Source organism: Mus caroli, unplaced genomic scaffold (genome assembly GCF_978045245.1).
Source record: "Mus caroli unplaced genomic scaffold, Mus_caroli_1 scaffold_3, whole genome shotgun sequence".
Classification (NCBI taxonomy): Eukaryota; Metazoa; Chordata; class Mammalia; order Rodentia; family Muridae; genus Mus; species Mus caroli.
This window is the reverse complement of record NW_028227258.1, coordinates 43,807,685-43,829,980: the sequence shown is the minus strand read 5'-3', so window position 1 is coordinate 43,829,980 and position 22,296 is coordinate 43,807,685. Positions and strand designations below refer to the sequence as shown.

Sequence of the window (22,296 nt, the reverse complement as noted above, 5' to 3'; positions counted from 1 at the left end):
AGTGGAGAAAAGCTCTGCTTGAGCCTTGTTCCCGAGTGAGGTGGTAAGAAAATGGCAGTGTGAAGAACCGGAAGGGGCAAGGCTGGCACAGGCAGACAGATCAGGGTGGAGAAACACCAGGAAGAGCCTGTCTAAAAAAAAAGTTTCGTATTATTTTGATTAAATAAGAAATTCCACCAAGCAAGCCCACTGAATGACTCACACCTACTCCTGAAAGGATTGCGGAGTCTGACTCAGCCTGCCGTCTGCACGACCCCACAGAAAGGCTGATGCTCGCTCTGCTCTTTAGTGTGAAGCTGTAAACCACAAAGGCCACCCCCTGCTAAGAGCTTTATGAAGTCGTGGAACAACTTTGAGTGTTTCCTTCAAGCAAAGGTGACACCAGCAAAGCAACTTACTTTCGTGAGCCATGACTTTGCCACCAAACTAAATAAGCCTGGCTCTACAAAATGAAATGTCAAAAGTCCTTCAAGGCCCTGCCATGGAAGTCCTGAGAATGAGGGGTGGGGGTGGGAGGAAAAAACTAACAAAGATCCAAAGAGAGACAGGAGGATCGGTGGAGTTTGAGGCTACCTAGGGCTACAGAGAAAGACTCAGGAGGGGATGGAAGTAGGGGACATGTTGGAACGGGAGGGAAAAGGAAAGGAAAGATGAAGGAGAGGAAGAGACAGAGAGGAAGAAAGGAAAGGAGAAAGAATGCCAAGTAGTAACGTGTGTCCAGTGGCTCACGTGGCACAGTCTATGTTACCAATGTGCAACGACATCTTAAGTTCTAACGATCTTAGTGATGTCTACAGAGCAAGCCGAACAGGGGCTGCACCTCGCTCTCCTCCTTTAAACTCACATATGCAGAGAGTTTTGAATGAACTAATTCGCTTTCCACAATGGAGAATGGATATAATTTAATATATAATATGAAAATCCATATAAATATAATGAAATGCATCATATCAAATGGAATTCCTTTATATGCTTTGGAGGGGCACGTGGTTTTGGAGGGATTCATTCTTTTGTTTGAATCAGGGTGTCACTATGTAACCTAGAGTAGCCTGGCACTCACAATCACCCAGCCTTAGCCTCCAAATGATGACATTAGGGTGTGCCACAATACTCAGGTGTGTGTGTTTGTGTGTGTGTATTAGGGGCGTGTCCTTGAAATAAAATTCACACGTTAAAATTATGGAATCCAAAATACATTTAAAACCTAATGGATAGTGCCTGGGTGCATTCCGACTCTCTTCACACTGACTTAGGAGGCTCAGGCTGCCTCTGCAAGGGCCCCAAGTCGACACCAAACACAGGCTCTTCTCCTTCAGGGTTACTCCGGACAGCCTGTTCTGGCCGCCTAGAAAAGGGGGAGAAAAGCCTGAGAGAAGCCTGAGGGTAACACAGTGAATCAGATGATAATGTGATAAGGATAAATCAGTCTTATGAATTGCGTGCTTAACACAAGCAGCTTTTCCCATGACCCCAGTATCAGCTGACTAAAAACCACCTGGACCTTGGCAATGGGAGTCTCTTGGAGAAACTGAAAATACCGGCATTTTTTCTTCAACTTGATCCTGTTAGCTGAGGAATAATCTTAAAAACCCAAACAATTATCTACAAATTTGGTGCCAAAATCCAGGCCCTAAAAAGAAAAAAAAAAAAATGCAAAAATATTCCCCAGTCCTGATTTTGTTTTGTTTGAGACAAATCTTATCATGTAGCCCAGGCTGGCCTTGACTTCTCTATACAACAGAAGATAGTTTGGAGTCCAGATTCTCCTGTCTAACATAAGATTAGACAGCTCCTTCTCTCAAATGCTGGGATCACAGGCACGTGCTGATATGTCCTACGTGGTACTAGACCTTGAACCCAAGGATTCATGTGTGCCAAGCAAGCATTCTGCCAACTGAGCTACATCCCCACACTGATTTTTTTTAAATAATATAGAAAAGAAAGTAGCATGCTTCACACACTGTAATGTGAAAAGCTGCCTGATGGGCAAAAGATGTGGCTCAGTTGGTAAAGTACTTGTCTAGCGTGCACAAGGTCCTGGGCTCAATCTCCAGCATCATGTGTAACTACAAGGTAGAGGACCTTAGGTCAGAAACTGAGGTCCTTCCATGGCAACAACTTGAGTCTGAGCCTGAGCTACATGAGAACCTTGTCTCAAAAAAGGGAGAGAGAGAGAGAGAGAGAGAGAGATAGAGGGGGAGAGAGAGAGAGAGAGAGAGAGAGAGAGAGAAGAAGAAGAAGAAGAAGAAGAAGAAGAAGAAGAAGAAGAAGAAGAAGAAGAAGAAGAAGAAGAAGAAGAAGAAGAAGAAGAAGAAAAAGAAGAAGAAGAAGGAGGAGGAGGAGGAGGAGGAGGAGGAGTTGCCTCATGAAGTCGTTCAATATATATGTAAGTGTGTGTGTGTGTGTGTGTGTGTGTGTGTGTGTGTGTGTGAGAGAGAGAGAGAGAGAGAGGGGGGGGGGGGTAAGGGGGAAAACAGACAAATTCCATCCTAAGATTACGAGCCTCACCCACCTCCCTCTCCCATTCCCTTATCACTTTGCCTCCTGCTCAGACCTACCCTAAGTCATCCATAAACATCACATACAAAGCAAATATGAAAAGAGCTATGCTTGCATCTGGCAGGAACACAGAGGTGAGTAGATGTTCTCCCAGTTAGCCAGAATCAACACTCGTAGCTGTCCCCTGGAGGACAGCCCACACACCTGGACTTGAAACACTACAGTACCTCTCTCTCCCGGGAAGAGCCCATCTGTCCTCTCGGCATGCTACCTCCAATCCCTTAGTGGATGTGGCTCTAAGAGGAGCCTCTCAGTTGTCTCTGACTAAACAAAGCTTCAGCCTAGGGACTGAACCTGGGTTCTGCTCTTTCTCTTCAAGAAATGGAATCGATCTTGGATAAGCTATTAGATCTATCCCCACTGAGTTCCTAGCAGCCCAGAGATGAGGTTCTTCCAGTGGTTTCCTGTGGAGATACTCCAGTGGCCCTGCAAAGCTGGATCTAGTTTTCTAACCTAACGTGTTTATTTTAAAACTAAGAGAAAACAGCAAATACATCCCATGCTCTCTGTATTAAATTTGACCCCAGTACAATCATTGAATAACATCCCTTTGCATAAATGAAACTTGGAAGTATGACTTCCTGTGTCATATGTCCTAGGAAATGTGTCCTGTTGAAGAGGAAGCCTGTGGGCCTGCACTAGCACATGTCTGACTATGAGCGGGCTCCATCGGGAAAACTACACCAAATGGAACAGCAAATGCCAGGTATGCCCAAGGACGTGTGTTCAGGACACGGTCTCACAGTAGGCATGGCAAATACATCAAAAGCCACAGTCTTACCATAGGAAATGGCATAAGGATTTGAAGGGGCTTTTTAATTTTTATTTCCATAATGAATGCATGTAATTAAAATATGTAAGTATATGTGTATAACTACATACACACACACACACATACACACATTTACCCCACACACATACACATGGGAAGAGTCTCACTATGCAGCCCAGACTGGCCTTGAACCATGGCAATCCTCCTGTCTTAGACTCTGAAATGCTGGGATCACAGCTGTAAATCACCACTCCTGACTCTCTTTTTTTTCTTTATACAATGTTGTTGTTGTTGTCATTGTCGTCGTCGTTGTTGTTAAATGTATGTATAATGGTGGGGGGTCACACAGAGTTCAGAGGCCAACTTTCTTCTCCCCCTCCACCTTTAAGTGGGTTCTCTATCAAAACCAGGATGCCAGGTTTGCTCAGCAAGCACATTTACCCACTGGGCCATCTCAGTAGCAGGGACTGAACCTGACCCTTGAACATGCTACACAAATAAGCGTGCTATCACTGAGTTCAGTCCGTGACATGTGCATGTGTTTGCAAGCTTATTGGAGCACAGAGGAAGCTTGTTTTCAGCTTCCCTAGCAGAAGTAGAGGAAAAATAAAATAAAGAAAATATTTATGCAGTAAATTGAGAAAGATGCTGTCAGCAAACAAAAAGAGGTACTCTTCCTAGAACCCAGCTAGAGAGAACCCAAGGAGAACAGACTATGGGAAGACGGCACTGTGCTTGCTAACTGTGTGGAAGTAACAAACAGAACACCACCAGTCTTGGAGAGACTGAAGAAAAAAAAACCTACAATTTTCAGGAAGCCTGGGCTATTTCAAAGTCACCAAAAAACACAGGCTTAGAAGAACAAAAACATGGCCCATTTACAGGCAACATCACAAAAGAGTTGCCTATCAACCCACTAAAGGAAGGAACTGCAAACAGGAAACCAGTCAGCCCAGCCGTGCCCCGCCCCTCCCTTCCTCCCTGCGCAATGCTATCATTAGATTTGCAGGGAAGGATGAGGCGCTGCTCTTCTCTGACAGCCGCTGAGTTACTGCTTTAATAAACGTTTGATAGAAACATCCTTGTTATTTTGAACCAACATTTTTCCTGACAATTTTTTGCCTGCGTTTTAAATAACACGTTGAAGCCCTCAGATTTAATGACAAGTCGAAGGCGGTTCAGAAATCATAATTCACAGATGTTAATAAAGTTAATAAAGGCAGGAAGTAACATGGTCTGTGAGAAGAGCAAAACAAATTCGTGGTTAGCCAACCAGGCATCAAGTAACACACAGACACTTACTTTAGCTACTTTTAACTAACATTGTTCTAACTGGCCATGGGACGCCAACCTCGCCCACTACATGCATCTCCAACACAAGCCCTAAACCTAAGACTCAGGGAACATCATGAAAGAAGGGACAGAAAGACTGCAAGAGCCAGGGACCAGAACATCTGCTATGAGATATGAGGCAGATGTGGAGTTCTAGGGCAGCTCGGACTAAAGAGAGAACTCTAGACCATGTTGAGCTACAGAACACCCAATCTCAAAAGCAAAAATAATGAAGTGATAGTCTTTAGCAATTAAATTTCCAAAACTGTACGGTTCACACCCAGTAAATAAGCCGGAAGAAACAGAAAGACAGGCTCTTGTGTCGGAGCTTGAGCTTGGGACCTGAGTTCAACACCTGGAGAGAAGAGAACAAAGTCCCACCTGTTGTCCTCCGACCTCAATACTCAGGCTGCTGTGGCACACACATCTACACACATACACACTCACACACACTCACACGCACACACATACACACTCACATACACACACACATACACACTCACATACACACACGCACATGCACACACACAAATAAATAAATATAAAAATTTAATGCATGTATAAATTTTTAAATTCTACATAATGCCAACTGTACAAACTGGTTTAAGTACAACAGGCCATGAACTGGTTTAAGGCTCCACAGGCTTTTAACACTATACTTAGAAAAAAAAGTAAGAAAGAACAACAACAAAAAAACCTATTAATCCCACCTCTAGCACTCTAAAGATTAAAAATCCATTAAAAAAAAAAAAAGAACATTTGAAATCACGCCTGGGCATTTAGGCTAAGAACAAGCACAACAACATATATTAATTCAGAAAAATTATTTATATGCTATAAAAAATATTAAATGGCAAACAAACTGTATCATACCCTGTTGGTGGGGTCTGCTGATCAGCAAACCATTAAAACAGGCTCAGTGATAGGGGTTCAGATGAGCACAAAACAACCACACAAAAGGAAACACATCAAACCTTTTCTTTTTGATTAGAAGAAGAAGAAAAGGGGGAGATCCTCCCCCACTTCTTGTTATATTATCCCTTTCTTAAACTCCCTTAGCTCCAATGCTTTCCCTATGTGACACTTCCTTACCAACCCTCCCATGCGTGGCCTCAGGTCCTCACAGTAACAGCAGAAAGTAGGAGACTTCACCATCAACTCTTCCGGCTGTGCGCCTGTCGCATGGTAATCGCTCCAACGCATTTACTAGATGAATTCTCATTTCTCCAGGCTTCAATGCCTATGGCACGCTTTTCACAGTTATTTATTGCTTGTGTGCTCTCCATATTTGAAGCTGGATTTGTTTGCTTGTTTGTTTGTTTATATTCTTTAGGACTCACCATGGTTCACAGGAGCTAAATAAATATTTACTAAAGTAATCAAGACCTGACTACGCATCTCACAAGAGAGATGTCCATGCGGTTTAAATAGATTCCTCCTTTAAACACGAAAATCACATCGTAGGAGAAAAAAAATATGGAAAGAGCTCAAACTCATATCTGAAGAACTCTATTAAGCGGTGATTAGATTAACAACCACCTGATTGCTACTGAGCCACGGAAGGACTTATGCACACAAAGGGATAACCAAGAAGATAAGGACACTAAAGGAGGAAGGTGGCTATCAGAGCCCTCAGAGCTGTGGTCTGAGGCCCCAGCACAAAACAGGTAAGAGGAGGGAGCAACCGACCCAGAAAACTGGGGAAGGCCACACAGCACCCCACCCCACCCCGAATTGGCAGGGATTTCTAAGTGCTTAGAACATGATCACAATGTCGCCTTTATATGCAAGGCCTCCTTCACCTTCCGGCCTCTACTACGTAAAGTATCATTACCCCTGCTCCTAAAGATGAAAGAACAGGAGATTAAATAAGCAAAGGCCTACTTGTGGCACACACCCACTGAGTGGGTTCAAAGCTACAGTCCTGGCTGTGCTACAGTGGTTGCTTTCCATCCAGTTAGAGAATGACACCTCTCCAATTAGAAGGTGACTTACTAGCACAATAAAACCATATTAATAGCTCTATGTGTAGTGTACAAAATAAAAGGTAGACATGCATGGTTAGAAAGTCTATAAACCTTAGCCTGGTCATTTCCCAGTGCAGACATAATGTCTGGCTCAGGCTACACCCAGTTAATCTATACTGTAGATCTCCATCAAGGCAAAGGTTTAAAGGTAACCTAAGGAGGTTATAATGTGGTTGCCACCTCTGTTTAAGCACCCTCTGCATCTCTGAAAACTAATTGTTTCTTCTTGCTTACTATATAACTCAGACTGGCTGGCTTTGAACTCACTATGTAGCCCAGGCTGGACTCAAGTTCACAATTGCCCTGTTTCAGCCTCCCAAATCCCGGGTGCATAGGTATGCACTAACATAGCAACCCAAAACTTCTTTATTCCTGAACTCTGAACTTAATTTGTAAAGTAACTAAAAGAAATATCACATTACTATAACTTCTCCTATATGTTTGTAATACACACACACACACACATCTCCACCTCCCATTTCTTCAGCCATCATGGCCTGAACCAATTGTCAAAGCCCTGTGAACTAAATACAGTAACACAGAATAAGAACTTTGTCTTGAATTTCAGGGCAAGAGCTTCATTAATATAATTTGTTAAAATTTACACTTATCTTTATTTCATGTGTGTGAGTGCATGTAGGTCTGTGCATCATATTCATGCAGTGCCCACAGAGGCTAAAAGAGAGGGCCTGATCTCCCCCCTCCCGCCACCCCACCCCCCCAACTGGAATTACAGACTGTTGTGAGCTGCCATGTCAGGCATGAGACTCAAACCCAGATCCTCTGGAGGAGCAGTCAGTGGTCTTAACCACTGAGCCACCTCTCCAGCCCCTCATTAGTACATTTTGACAGCTACTTTCTTCAAGTCACATGAAGATGTCTGGGTGCTCCGGTGATCTAGGCATCCTGATTCTACAGCTACCCCAAGTGCTACACTGGAAAGAAGATATCTAATTCAAATGTGAGCCCGGCAATTCCAGGAGTGCAATGTCATAGCCTAGAGAGCAAAGAGACCATGCCAATATGTGTCACTAGGATCTCCAAGTGGCCACATCTATCCAGCTGTCTGGCCTTAAGCTTAGCTGCAGAGCAATACTTCCTGTGGGTCTCCTAATGAACAAGAGGCTTCCCTGTACTTTATCTCCTTTTGGATCCTTGTGACTGGTTTAGAAGAAAGGGCTTTAAATGGACTCTCCATGCTTACAGATAAGGAACAAACACGAAACCGTCTAGGGCGTACTGGAGGTCACCTACAAGAGGAACTAAAAAGTCCTGTCTTTGGAAGGTAATCAATACCATGGAATTGGCTACTTAAAAATGGTTCTAAGAGCTGGGATATACCTGTGCTGGTGGAATGCTTCGTAGCACACAGGGCACTCTGGGTTTGATGCCCCCAGGCCTGCATAAACTGGGTAGGGCATGATGGTGCATGATCCCAGGACTGAGACAGAGGAAGGAGGATCAGAAGTTCAGAGTCACCTTGACTACACAGCTTGCACTGACCACCCCAACATATAGGAAACCCTGTTTTGTTTGGGGTTTTGTTGTTGTTTTTATGTCTCTAATTTAACAGTCTTGTATATTTTACCACAACAAAAACAATTAGAAAAATAAAAGTCTGTTTTCAAAGGAAGACGTTCTTGTTTCTTACGCCAGCTATCGCCTTTGATTGTGAATCCTTTGGCTCAACGTGTGCTCAGATATTCCGGGAAGGAAGAAGAAAGACATCACTTATACTTTCTATCCAACTTGCCCCATTACAGTGCTTTATTCGTTCCATGTATTTACAGACCTCACATACTCACAGCCAGTATGACCCTAAACTAGATGTTTGGTACTCAGATACTCCAACTCGGAAACAGCTGATGCTCCTCGCACCTGCCCCTTCCACACTGGGCATTCTAGGGTCGTCCATGTGCCCACCTCCCACCCACGACCTACCCATGATTCAGCGCAGCAGGAAGCTTCTAGGACTGCCACAGCCTTCTGGCCAGCTTCCAACTCAACTAGCTTGACCTAACCCCTCATTAAATATTTTATCACCCTCTAGACAGGGCACTGAGCAAAACAGATAAGGTCCCCCACCCTTTGGTCTGGGAAAGATAAAATACACCAGCGCACAACTTCAAAGACCAAGTGCCGGCTAGAAAATAAAACAGAAAAGTGCCAGGAGGTGAACAAGGGAGCAGGGCAGAGTTTGGGGAAAAGGCTCTCCAAGACAGTAACTTTGGGGGACAGAGGGGGACGGACAGGCATTCGAAGGTCTGAAGTAAGAATGCTCTAGATAAAAAGAGAGCAGAACAATCAAGGTTTCTGGTGAGAAAAGGCACACTATTTTCAGTTAGAAGGCCAGTACAATGGGAGGACGTGAGCACAGAGATCACGAGGCCACACGGGATCCGATTGGAAGAACCAGATGCCAGAAAGAGTCAGCCTGCAGATTCAAACCAGGGTCATGATACGATCTCACTTTAATTTTTTTGGAAAGACCACCCTGATAATTGCACCGCAAGTATTCAAAGGGAAACAAGAATACACAAAGGAGGGCAGGAACAAAATGCATGAAGCTACAGAAGTGATCAAGGAAAGGGTAACGGCTTGAAACGGAAAGACACATCCTGGCTCAATATGTGTTCCGGGACTTAGAGCCAATCACACTCTGATCACGTGTAGTGTGGGAGGGGGTACTAGAGAAGTGAAATCACTACTAACTTCTGATTTGGTTCATCAAGAGTAAGCATTAGGCTTTCTGAAGGGAATGGCTGCTGGGGAAATAAATCAGTTTGGGTTAGAGGGGAGAAAGGCATATGTTGTCGCTATAAATTTGTGATAATTTACATATATGATGTGGTGCTATCCAACAGACAGTTCCATGTCTGACATTCATAATACTTTTGTGCAGTAGGCAGGGAAGCTCCAGTATTATCTAAACCTTATCAGTGAGAAAGCTAAAGATCAGAAGACTTGTCTCAAGGCATGAGCCAATAGCCGTTGAACGTGGCTGATGGCACATTTAAAAAGAGACTCAAGAAACTGGGCAGGCAGTGGTAGCCTTTGATCCCAGGACCAGGAGGCAGAGGCAGGTGGATCAGTGTGATTATGAGGCCAGCCTGGTCTCCAATGTGAGTTCCAGGACAGCCAGAACTACACAGACAAACCCTATCTTGAAAGAGAGAGAGAGAGAGAGAGAGAGAGAGAGAGAGATTGAATTGTCTTCACTCTTAGGGACATATGTCTGAAAAAATACACATACTTATTTTGTGTCATAGATTCTATGGCTGCTCCTGAGTTAGAGGCCCTTTCATACCCAGAGAAGATTCATTTATAAGAGACTTTGCCACCTAGCAACACTGAACACATATGAACATTAACTGATATGTATAAGTCCTATTACTAGCCTATAAGAATTGTGTCAACAATTAAGTACATACAATAAGAAGCATTCACTCTTGAAGAAATGACCACAAGCCTAAATGTCCTTTTTTTATATAACAGTTCTGAGCTTTTACAAAATCAGGGAGGTCAGCTGGGAAATGACCCATACAAGAATGATGGCTTTCCACTTGGGACTGTGACTGGGTGTAAGACAAGCTCATGCTGTGCTCAGCACTTCTTCTACTGCACCAGAGGCTGCGCTTTCCCCTGGAGTTGCTTTAAAGTGACAGAAGCTCCCGAACTTGTTTTATCTCAGGGTGTTTTCTCAAGAGCACAATGCATGTGTGATGCCCAGAATTCAAAATTCCAGAGTTAGCTGGTGAAATTAAAGCTCACTCGAAACAACACTGGAATGACAGGTGGGAAAGGAGGGAAGAAAGAATGGAGGAAGGAAGGAGGGAGGGGAAGGGAGAGAGGGAGGGAGAGAAGGAAGAAAGGAGAGAGGGATAGAAGGAAAGAGGAGGGAAAGAAGGAAGAGAGGGAAAGATGGAAGGAGGGAGGGAGGGAGGGAGGGAAAGGGAGAAAGAAATAAAGGGAAAGGGAGAGAAGGAAAGAGTGAAGGAAAGGATGAGGGAGGGACAGTAAGAGAGAAGGATGGTGAGGGAGAGGGGTGACCTGACAGAGGTGCTTTATGACAAAGGACCTATAAATAACATGCTCAAAACATCACAAAGCCCCATAGGAAAGACATGCTTGGTGCATGGCTTGAGTCAAGAGATGAGTACAGGCGCTCCATACTTAATCACGCTGTCAATCAATCAAGTATCAATTATGAGTGTGTCAGGTGCAAAATAGCATACCTGTTTAATTCAGCTACTAGCACTTCCCCAACCCTCCCAGCAACAGCTGGCTTTTCCTGTATGCTCTCCAGATTAGAAACAACAGCCTGCCTACACAGTAAATCACCCTAGTGTCCTAAGACCCGAAAGGAAATGTTGGGGTCACAGTAGCCAATTCACCTGTTTTACAACATGGAAAATAAGCAAGGCTGAGAGAAGAGTGACCTTACCCTATTACAGCACAGAGCCCCTTCAGAATGAAAAAGCCAGCTGTGTTTTATTGACTCTCAGCTCCTTACACTGTACTGGGTAACAAGAAAGAAAGGGGGCCGCAGATGACAGAAGAAGTGAAACAAACCAGAAAGTTGAAGTTCCAGGAGCAAGGCCCAGGTTTCCGGTGACCATCAGCTTGTCCTCTTCCCTGCCTGCATCCCCATGTCCTGCCAGTAGTCACCTACCTGCCCCACCCCTGGAAATTTGCACTTGGCATAGCAGAGTATGGGGCCTCCCATTTAAGGTCTGCAAAGAAGGCCTGAAAAGGTCCCACAGCAGCAAGCTTCAGGCTTCGGAGACACCCTGGCCCTTCCTGGGAAGGTGGGGAAATGTCAGCACCTTCCCTTCCTGTAAATCAGCATATTGTTCAGGAGGAATCACACAGAGCCCCCCCACCCCCCAAGAGTCAGGCCAGGTTACAGGGACATTTGAGCCGTGATGGTTTCTGTCTTCTTTTGGCCCAGTCCCAGCATATCCAGAAACTTCTAGAAACTGTGGCCTGCTCACATAGAATTCATATTGATGCGTTTGTGCTTTCAGAGAACAAAACTTCTACTCAAGCTTACTTTTGTAAAGATCACACTTACTTACTAGGGAGGTTATAGTATATGCATGGTTCATATTCCATTTTCTATTGCAAACACTTGTATAGATGAATTCATAGGTTGATTTAAAAAATTAACAATAATAATCCTCTCCTTTGCTGTCCAGAGCTTCCTCTGTCTCCCACCTCCACAAAAGCAGCTTAGCGGGCTTTAAATTTTCTATATTATATTTCACTCATACACACATTTTCCCCCCTTGGGTATGTCCTGGCTAGGTATAGGTGTTCTGCACACTAAATGCCAATAACAGGAGAATCCAAGCTACACAAAATCATTCCAAGAGTCTCTCACTAACTATCCAAAAATAAATCTACATCTAGACGAGACAGCTCATGCATGAAATCTTAACACTAAGGAGACTAAGACAAGAAAACCACCTCAAATTTAAGACCAGCCTTGGCTACTCAGAAAGTCCCAGGCCAATAATACAGAGGACTCTGACTCAGAGCAATACAAAGCAAGATTACGGTGACGTTGGTGACGATGGTGATGATGATGATGATGGAGAGTAAGCACTCAGAGATGATGTTAGTCCACTCTACGTCCCTAATTAGCTCCCAACCTGCTAGTAATGTACCCCTCCTGTCCTACTGGACAGAGATGCCTGGGATCTAACAGCGTTAGCACTTCATCGACTTGACCTCAGATTAACCGCAAATAAAGTACTTACGGCATAAGCACCTATCAAGAACGCTGCGTTTGCTCTTTTCCGCTGGTCGAAAGAGGTGTAGTGCACGATCTTCTTTCTTGATAAACTGTAGGACTGGAAGGGAAGAACAAAGCAGATTGTGACCACTACAGAAAGGCAGGAGTTACCATCTCTCAACTTCAGCAAGTATAGCAGTTCCTACAATGTAACACCTTTCATTGCAAGCTTCCGTGGTATTTGGGACATTCCTGTTTGGAGCTGGGGTGGGGGGGGGGTTCTACTGCTCACTTTCTTGGGTTCAGGGAGGGGGTTGGGCTACTAGCTCCCTTCTCTTCAATCCACCTGAATGTGAGAATTGACAATATAACCAACATGGACGTCTCTGAGAATGGAGGTAACTGAATCATTGATTCTCCAGTCACAGGAGCCACTTTGAATAATTTATTCCTGATCTTATGTATATGTGTATGTGTATATATATGTATATGTATTGTATATGTGTATGTATATGCATATGCATATGTATATGTATGTATATGTATTGTATATGTATATGCGTACGCGTATGCATGTTCGTTATCTTATGTATATGACTTAAGCCACTCCTCTTCATTCTCAGCATGACACGCTGACTCCAGGAGATGTTGATGTACGTTTCCTTCTTCACAGTCATATGTCAGCCATCCTATTGGCTTCTCCAAAACTTTCATTTTTACAGACCAATAGTAAAATTTTCTTTCTAGTCGATATTAGTAACCCCCTTTTAATTAGCTTAAAGAAAGTTATTCGTGGGAAAAGAGGAACATTGAAAGGTTATCAAGGAACATCATAATTCAACAGCCATGTATTAAATTCATGAGCGCAATCATTAAGCACTTGCTATATACGCCAGGCAATATGCAACATGCTCACGTAATCCAAAGTAAAACCAAATGGTTTGTTGAACACATGCTAAACATGAAAAGTAATAATTAGATCTATTAAGTCAAATCAAATTATTAGTCACAATTCAAATCTAGAGAAAATGGGTGTGCCTCAATTAAACATAATTTCTTTGGGTTGCAAGACTATTATGGTATAGTGACTAATGGCTATTTAAATGTAGGCACGTAAGACTTCCAGGGACTGTTTCTATGGTCTGGTAAATATAGGCCTTTTAATATTGTCTGTAAATTCACACCAAAAATAAAAATAGATTATTATACTCAGCACACTGAACACAGCCAACACCAAAAAAAAAAAAAAAAAAAAATCTACTAACATGTTATTTTCAACAAGGAAAAGAAAAAAAAATCTAAGCACCAAGGTGCATCATTTTAGCTTATACATGAAAGCAGGAAGCTATGTGCATCCCAGCTAGAGACCAAGAGACATGTGACACCCTTTCAGACATGAATAACTACAAGTCACATGTTTTGAAAACAGGGATGTCCTTATTAGCTGAACTTTTGAAAGTTATTATCTGACTCAGAGACAATCTGCTCTTATTGATGGCTTTTTTTCATAGGAAGTAGAGAGGAAAAAAAAAATAGTTGTGTCTGATTCAATTCCATCAAGTGTATTTTACTGAAATGATTTAAAGACTTCACGGCTATCATCAATGGTGTTCACACACGGCTCCTTGCTTTCTCAATTTTGATTTATTGAATCTCTGGACGATTTTTTTTATTTAATTTTACTATTTGTGGATTAATTTGTTTGCCATTTATTGCTCTTCACCAATAAGTTGGGGATGTTCACTTGTTTGTTTGAGACAAGGTCGTTTCCTGGATGGCCTGGAACTTGATACACAGAACAGGCTAGCCTTGAACTCACACAGATCCCTCTGCCTCTGCCTCAGAGGGCTCACACATGGAGGTCAGAGGACAATGTTGCAGAGGCTGTCCTCACCTTCCCCCATATTAAGGCTGGGTCTCCTGCATTGTTTCTGTAGATACACTGTGCACTCCAGGCTAGCTGACCCACAATCTTCCATATAATTCTCCTGTCTCCATTTCCCATCTCATATAGGAATGCTGAGATGACAGACTCGAGCCACCACATCCAGCTCTTTACACAGGTTCCAGGAGTGAAACTCGGGTCATCGGTGCTTGAGAAACTGCACTTCTCTGTGGGAGCCACCTCCTAAGCCCCTACAAGTGTTAACTATTTCAAAATATTTCTCCCAGAAAGCTGCCAAGGAAAGCAAACTTGTGTTTGTTGCAAGCTTTCAGCTGATTTGTAGGGGGAACATTTGGCACATTTCTCCTGTGCAGATGTTTTTGGACTTAATTTTCAGAGTTGGGTCTCTGAAGCTCTACAGCTGAGAAATGGTTTCCGTGTGATGAAGCTTGGCCACTTGTCCCCAAAGTCAGACTACGGGGAATGGAGTTCTTGCCCAAGGGATCAAAACCAACTCAAAGTAGATAACAGCAGAGAAGAATCTTATAAACTGCAACCTTACTAATACCCCCCTCACCTCAACCAGGATCCCTCCCTAAAGCCAACTTGCCCCATAGTGGATCCTATCTATGCAGTGAAAAGCGTTAGGGATGATAAAACATTTTCTAGGCTATTTAGCTAATGTTTTCTGTGGTTGGACTGATAAAACAAATCCTTAATGTTTTCTTTCAAATATGAAAAAAACACCACCATATATATGCACACATCTGTCCTGCTATGCGATCCAAGCACCCTAAAATGAACAGCACCATCCAGTGGGAACTCATCTATACATCTCTAAGGCTCTTTCATGAATACGATGGTTCATGTTGACAGGATCAAGAACCCTCTAGGCGACAAACCTCCAGATATGCCAGAAAGCTTTCAGCCCTGAGTGTGAGCAGCAGCAGTCCACACTCTGGGGGCCCACGGTGAATTCCAAAGAAAGAAAGCTGAGCAGCAACATCCACCTCTCTGCATTCTGAACAGCCCTCCACACCCTTACCACCAGGACCTCCCCACAATAGTGACTGTGCCCTCAGACTGAAAGCCAAAATAACCCTCCCTCCCTCCCTCCCTCCCTCCCTCCCTCCCTCCCTTCCTTCCTTCCTTCCTTCCTTCCTTCCTTCCTTCCTTCCTCTTTTCTCCTTCCTTCTTCCTTCCTTCTTTCTGTCCTTCCATCCTTCTTCATTCGTTCCTTCTTCCTTCCTTCCTTTTTTCTTACTTCCTTCTTTCTCCCTTCTTCATTCCTTCTTTCTATCCGTCCATCCTTCTTCCTTCCTTCCTTCCTTCCTCCTCCCTCTCTTCCTCCTTCCTTCTTTCCTGTCCTTCCTTCCATCCTTCTTCCCATCCTTCCTTCCATCCTTCCTTCTGTCCATCTGTCCTTCAGTTGCTTGTCACAGCAATAGGAAAAGTCAATAATAAGATAGCAAAACTTTATCATTTGGGGAGAGCCCAGATCTCGGGATAGCTGAATTCTGCTTTATAAGTGAGCCCACTGACATCTTCTGAGTCCCTGCCTTAAGCCCAAGGGAGAGCCTCATGCCTCTGACAGGACACGGGCCTCCTCTTCACTCTGGCCCATCTTCTCTGTGGTCTCTCAGGTAGTCCTGACTCTTCAGGGAGAACATTTGCAAAGTCATGGTCATATATCTGGCTTTCAGTAAGCTAACCCCATTCTTACAGATCATTTCTTTATATGAGATGCTCAGAGATCACAAAAACAAACAAACAAACAAACAAACAAAAAAACCCACAGTATAAAAGTGAAGCAAATGGAAACATGGGTCAAATCAAACCAGTCTTAAATACAAAAAGGAAGATGTCTCTGAAAGAATACTAAGCCCTCTCTAACTCTGCTGCGTATGACCATGACAGAAAACACTCGCTAGCCATCTATATATACCTTAGATTCCCATCTTCCAAACCTCCTGAACCCTCTCAAGCTAAGTAGACAAACAGCCCTAACAGAAGCAGCAGCAAATATCTGTTAGCCAATTACTATATCTCATTTCCCAAAACAACAAGAGCAGCCAGCACCAGAGGGGTCCGGTTTAACAATGCAGAGTGCTTTCCAAAGCCGAGGTCCCAAGCAAGGCTGAAATATAATAAGCACACTGCGTTCTACTAGAACATAAGCCAGGAACCAGGAAAGGCCTGCTGCAAAGTCTTACACAGCCAAGTGTGGGAGGCAGAAGGAATCCAGATCTCTCTCACTGACACTGATAATTAGAGTAAACCTTAATCACAAGGCCATTAACAAGTCTTGTGGCTCAGAATTTATTAAATAAGTCCTGGGCTGAAAAGGTCAGCAGTATGAAAATTTTTCAGAAATAAAAAAACTAAAATAAATTTAAACCTAAACTGCATTGTATTTGATTATTATATTATAGTGTTCCATTGCATGCTTGCAGAAGACTGGTGCCGAGGGTCCTGGAGAGCTTGAAGGAACTGGCCACTGGGCCTGCCCAGAGTTTCTGACTCAGTGGAGTAGAGTCTGAGAAATCTACTAGACTATATCTATTGGTAAATTCTGGAAAAATGTTACACACAAATATGATGCTGCCCCTCCCCACCCCCGTGAAATGCTATGATCCTGAAAGACCATGCATTTAATGAACCTGCCTCCTGAAAAACACTGAAGTCCCTTGTCAGAGTTCCAAGTCATGCTATCCGCTTTTGAAAGCACCTTACAGAAAAACATTTCTGCAGTCCTCTGAGAAACACTTGTCTCGATAAACAAACGCATCCACTACAAGGAGAGGACGCCTCAGAAACAAGGCCTTCACTGGTCTCTTAACGAAACCACTTTCAGGAGAGCTATTACAGAGGCTCAAAATTCAGACACTCCCAGGGTCCTAAAACTTGGAGTGGGTCAGGTGACAAAGGACAAAAGCAGGCGCTCTCAAAGCACCCGTAACTCAGCCCTGCTGTTTCCGTGCAGGACCTGGGCATAGCACCATTAAAAGCCTTCCACATCTGAAAGAAGGATCCAAAATTTGCTGACCACAAATTTAAATGTGTCTTTTAAAAAAAAATAGATTCACTACGTATCCCAGAAACATTCTGTAAACCAAGTTCAAGACTATCCTTGAACACAGAGAGACTCCCCACTGACTCTGCCTCCCGAGTTCTGGGATTAAAGATGCACGCCAGTGCACTTTGCTCAATTTTAATGTCTTTGTTTGTTTGTTTGTTTGGTTGGTTGGTTGGTTGGTTGGTTGGTTGGTTTTGTTTGTGTGTGGATGAGTTGGATTTGGTGGGGGGGGGGGAGGGGGAGGGAGGGGTTGGGGGTTTTATGGGGGGTATGGGGGATTGTTTGTTTTAAGAGAATTTATCCACTACAGGGCATGTCTGTAAGCTGAATGGCAAACACTTTGCTGTGCCTGGTTACCAGACTGAAAAACATTTCTATTATCAGAATGAATTGAGCAGCTGCTCCCAGAGACACTTTATGAGGGGAACCCGGTCTCTAGCCGATGTGTGATCTCAGTTTACGAATATCTGATGCAAACTAGTGGCTTCTGGTAAACAAGGGAACAACTACACAGGGAGGGAAACAGGACACACGCTATACAATGACGGTTTCCTGAGACAGCAGAAGAGCATCCATCCATTTACGTAGTCAAACCTGCAGAGACTTCCAGACCTGCTTCGCTTCCCAGAGAATCAGAGTTTTATGAGATAAATCACAATAAGTACATAGCATATCACCATATATATTTAATGGCACTTGTCAAGCAGGGAACGTGACACTGTGACAGACTGAATCAAAAATCAAGGGGATAGTGCCACATGCACATTTTCTCTCCTTGAATGAAAAGCTATGGGAAAGGCTGCATTCAGGCATGGTAATAAAAGACAAACAAGCCATGGAAACTCAGGGATAGGAGAAAAGGAAGGCATGCTAACATAGGAACAGCACAGAGTGGCCTTAGAGGACAGTAACATATACAGATCATGCACTTGATCCGTTTACATCAGGAAACCACAGACCCTGTAACCATCCAACAGCAAACTCTGATGCAAGGAAACGGCAAAGCTAGAAGACCCAGAGTTCCTAGGTCACGTGATGCCTTGTGTCCTCTTCGGCAGCCTCACCATGATGAAGTTGCTCACAGTGCTAGAAGTAAAATATTGGAGTCGTTTGGCTAGTATGCCTAATTAAGCTCTGCAGGTCAATCTGACTGGAGTAAGAAAGATCCAACACAGCCAGATTAATATACTCCTTAATAAGAAACACAGCCCATGCACAGCAAGCAAGCGTTGCCAGGGACCATGTCCGATTAAGGAGAACACAGCGCAGGGACCATGGTGGCCAAGGCATCATTCATTCTCTGACAGGTGACTCCATTAGCCTAGTAACAGCCATGACAATGAGCACCTCGCCAGCCATCAGGGGTCACTGCCAAAGCAAGAAAGGGAACATGTCTTCCAGGGAGCAGCCAGGACTGGGTTTGTTTACCTCCAGCTTTCTCAGGAAAGGGACATTCTTGAACATTTTCTTTGGCTGCACAAAATAAAATGTGGTTCATGTTTTGTTTGGAGCTAAGATAAAAACAGGTTGATTTTTTATTAGTATTATTATTTCAAAAGAAAACAACTGCTTCTTTATGGTTTGTTTGTTTGATTGTTTCAAACCCAGTAGATTGCATTAATAAATGGCACATTTGGTCAAAACGAAAAAAAAAAATCACTCATAAAATTACTTCTCAGTAGGCAAAGGCAGGCGGATAAGGAGCACAAGACCATCTTTACTTCTGCAGTAAACTCCAGGCCAGCTAGCCTGGGTTACCAGAGACCCTGTCTCCAAAGGGTGTGGGTGTGTGTGTGTGTGTGTGTGTGTGCCCATGCGTGCATGTGATAATTCTGATCAAACGGTTAAAGACACTTGAGAGAATTCACTTACAAGCCTGAGCATCTCTGAATGCATACAAAACATCCACGGCTAGCCTTACAAATTCGAAATGCGCTTGACACCGTGAGTTACAGTCCCACTCCCTCTACACCGGCTGTCTCACTGAACGTAGCTCCCTTTTCTGCTCCTCAGTTCCATCAACCCGAGACAGAAGAGGACTGTGTGAGGAGATCGTGGCGTGGTTTTGTACTTATAGAAAGAGGGTGTCTGTCGCTACATCAAAAGAGTTCTTGTGTACTGTGACCTGAGAGTGTGGCGGCTGCCTGGGTTCCAGGGTAGAATTACTGCTCCCAGCCACTCAGCCACAAGGGCATTCCCAGAACCCACTCCTGCCAGGCCTCTCCCGGCTTTAATGCAATCCTTTCTTCCAGGACGTCCGCTCTTCTAGCCTCTTTTTGCTCTTTTATGCTGGAAAGGTAATGGGGGTGCTTTGTAAATGGCTCTGAATATTCTTTGAATCCTTTCAAAATGGTCCAAGATTACAGTAATTGTCCTGTTGATTCATAGCAGTGGCTGCTTTTTTTTTTTAGTTGCTGCCCTAGAAAAAAACAGCTCCTTTTTCTTCCTAATTATTTTTAGCCCAAGCTGAAAGTTTGTTTCTCTGAGGAAAAGAAAAATCAATATGTAACAATGTACCAACTCTATTAAGAAAAGCTTATTCAATTGTATTACTTTTATTAAATCTTCAGATTTTTCAATAAGCTTTCAGGGTTTTTTTTTTTTTTAACTGATTAAATTAGGAGAAAGTATTGGTTTGGGTTTTTGGTTTTTGGGGGTTTGTTTGTTTGTTTGTTTGTTTGTTTGAATGAACTGCCAATTTTGTCTCCTGCTACAGCCTTGAAACATTTATGTTATAGCTCAGTGTTCTTAGTGCTGTCTGAGCCAAGGATACTTTTGAGGGTTAATAAGGAGCTGTGGGTCTTCTCAAAAGAAAAATAAAAGTACACACCAAAGTGTCTGTGTAGTTTAAGGATTTATAGATCCCTTGATGAACACTCCTGCCCTTGTCTGTCAGCCACGGATGTCGCTTTCCACTAAGCAGTACACATGCTTTGTCCAGTCTTTGTGCCTCTGAGGCCACATCTTTCCTCTCTGGTTGCTGCTTCTTCACAGGAAGACTTGATCAGAGCCAGCAAACTCTGACCTATGATGTATATGTAACTCCTTAGTAACAATTATCAAGTGCTTTAAAACAAGCAGATGTTTTTGTTGCTAGTGGGCATGATGCTTTTTTGTTTGGGGCACTTGAAGCAAATATTTAATAAATATTTTTTTTCATTCTGGCCATCATAATTAAAACTAAAGTCACTGGGAATCAAATGTGCATGGACGCAGCAAAAGAAAAAAAATTAGTAAATTTGCAGTCAATCATCTCAAAGCATGAAAAAAAAATCTATGACATCTAAGAAATGAGAAACTTAGAGATTCACAGCAAAAATTGTCTATGAACCTCAGGCATAAAACTAGGGAGGGGAAAAAAATCATAAAATCTTAACTTGAAGGAATAAAAATTCTCAAACTAGAAAACATGTGCCTAAAGCAGTGATTAAAAATTTTTTTTAAATTTTTTTAATTAATAAAATTGTGACTGTTTAAACATCACACAAGAAGAATGCCAACAAGAAGTTATTAACTAAAATAATGCTAAGAGGGAGGAGAGCAAGCTGGCTCAGCAGATAAAAGTACTTGCCACTAAGCCTGGCTGGCAAACCGAGTTCGATCCCAGGCAAGCACATAATGGAAGAGAACGGACTCCTGTGAGATTGTCCTCTGACCTCCGCACACACATCACAGCAAGCATCTCACACACACACACACACACACACACACACACACACACACACGCACATACACGCGTGCGAACTACAAAGAATGAAGCTAGATCAATCCGACAGGCTGTGGTGACAAATCAAATACATCGTGGAGGGGGTGGGGGGGTGGGGGGGGTGGGGGGGTGGGGAGGGTTGGGGGGGGTGGGGGGGTGGGGGGTGGGGGGGTGGGGGGGGTGGGGAGGGTTGGGGGGGAGTCCAAGGCTCAGGACAGCAAGAGGGAGGCGGTGCCCAGGAAATCAGCACATGAAATCATCCACAGAAGGAGGCATGGCAGCGAGGTGCCCTGGCCCCAGTCAAGATGAGGAACCGCGGATTGCAAAGGAGAGACATCAGTCAGGGACCAGTGCTCTGGGAGGGTGGAGAGATTGCAAGTATAGAGGTGCTGCTGGCAGAAGGACGCATGTGTAACGAGAAAGTAGTTTCCAAATAGGAGAGCAAAGAGTCTGAGTTTCCTCACAGCCAGGATGGAAGCCACAGCCACTGGAAAGGTAATAAGGCCCAGAAACAACTGGGACAATAAACCCAGATGGATCCTAAACCCAAGGCCCCCGTGACCCCTCCTCCCCCAGGGCAAAGGTAAGAACGTGGAACAGCGAACAGAGAACAGCGACACCAGCCCGGACTACACCTGGGGCGATGAGCAGGTCACACATTTCCTAGGCTTCCATCTCGCCCTGTGATCTCTTCCAGTCTTCACAGCTATCATTTAGATTCCTAAAAGTACACTGGCCAGCTTCCCCACAGGAAATGACCGCGCTCAGGTTGAAGCAGGTATTTAAAACCCTCCCGTAAGAACTCTTAGCTTTCCTATCTGAATTTACAGACGTGACCTTAGGAAGGTAACTTGGCATGTCAGCTTAATTTTTGAAATTTAGTGTTTCTTTTTTGAGACAAGGTCTCTCTATGTGCAGCTTTGGCTGTCCTGGAACTGACTGTGGAGAAGAGACCTCAAACTCACAGACATTCACCTGCCTCTGCCTCACAAGTGCTGGAGTTAAGGGTGTGCATCACCATGCCTGGCTAGAATTCTTACTTTTTTGATGAAAAATGGATTCCACAAATCCAAAGCAATTCTGGCTTTGGATTGCTCAAGTAAACTTGTGTCTCCTGATACAGAGATTCCATTTGATACTGTTTACTGAAAGAGCCCAAGACTTATCAACATTGGAGTTTTGAAAGGTCAATTCTTCACAAA

General features: G+C 43.6%; 1 protein-coding gene across 3 annotated transcripts in view; it reads right to left on the bottom strand.

The window, feature by feature from the left end:
* The window catches only part of Cdc14a (cell division cycle 14A), a 159,908-nt gene that overhangs the window by 110,511 nt on the left and 27,101 nt on the right, over positions 1 to 22,296 (bottom strand). For all 3 annotated transcript variants that reach the window (XM_085835565.1, XM_021158702.3, XM_085835564.1), the window contains exon 4: positions 12,453 to 12,545. In XM_085835565.1, coding sequence (XP_085691691.1) covers positions 12,453 to 12,545 — 93 coding nt within the window. The remainder of the gene's footprint in view (positions 1 to 12,452; positions 12,546 to 22,296) is intronic.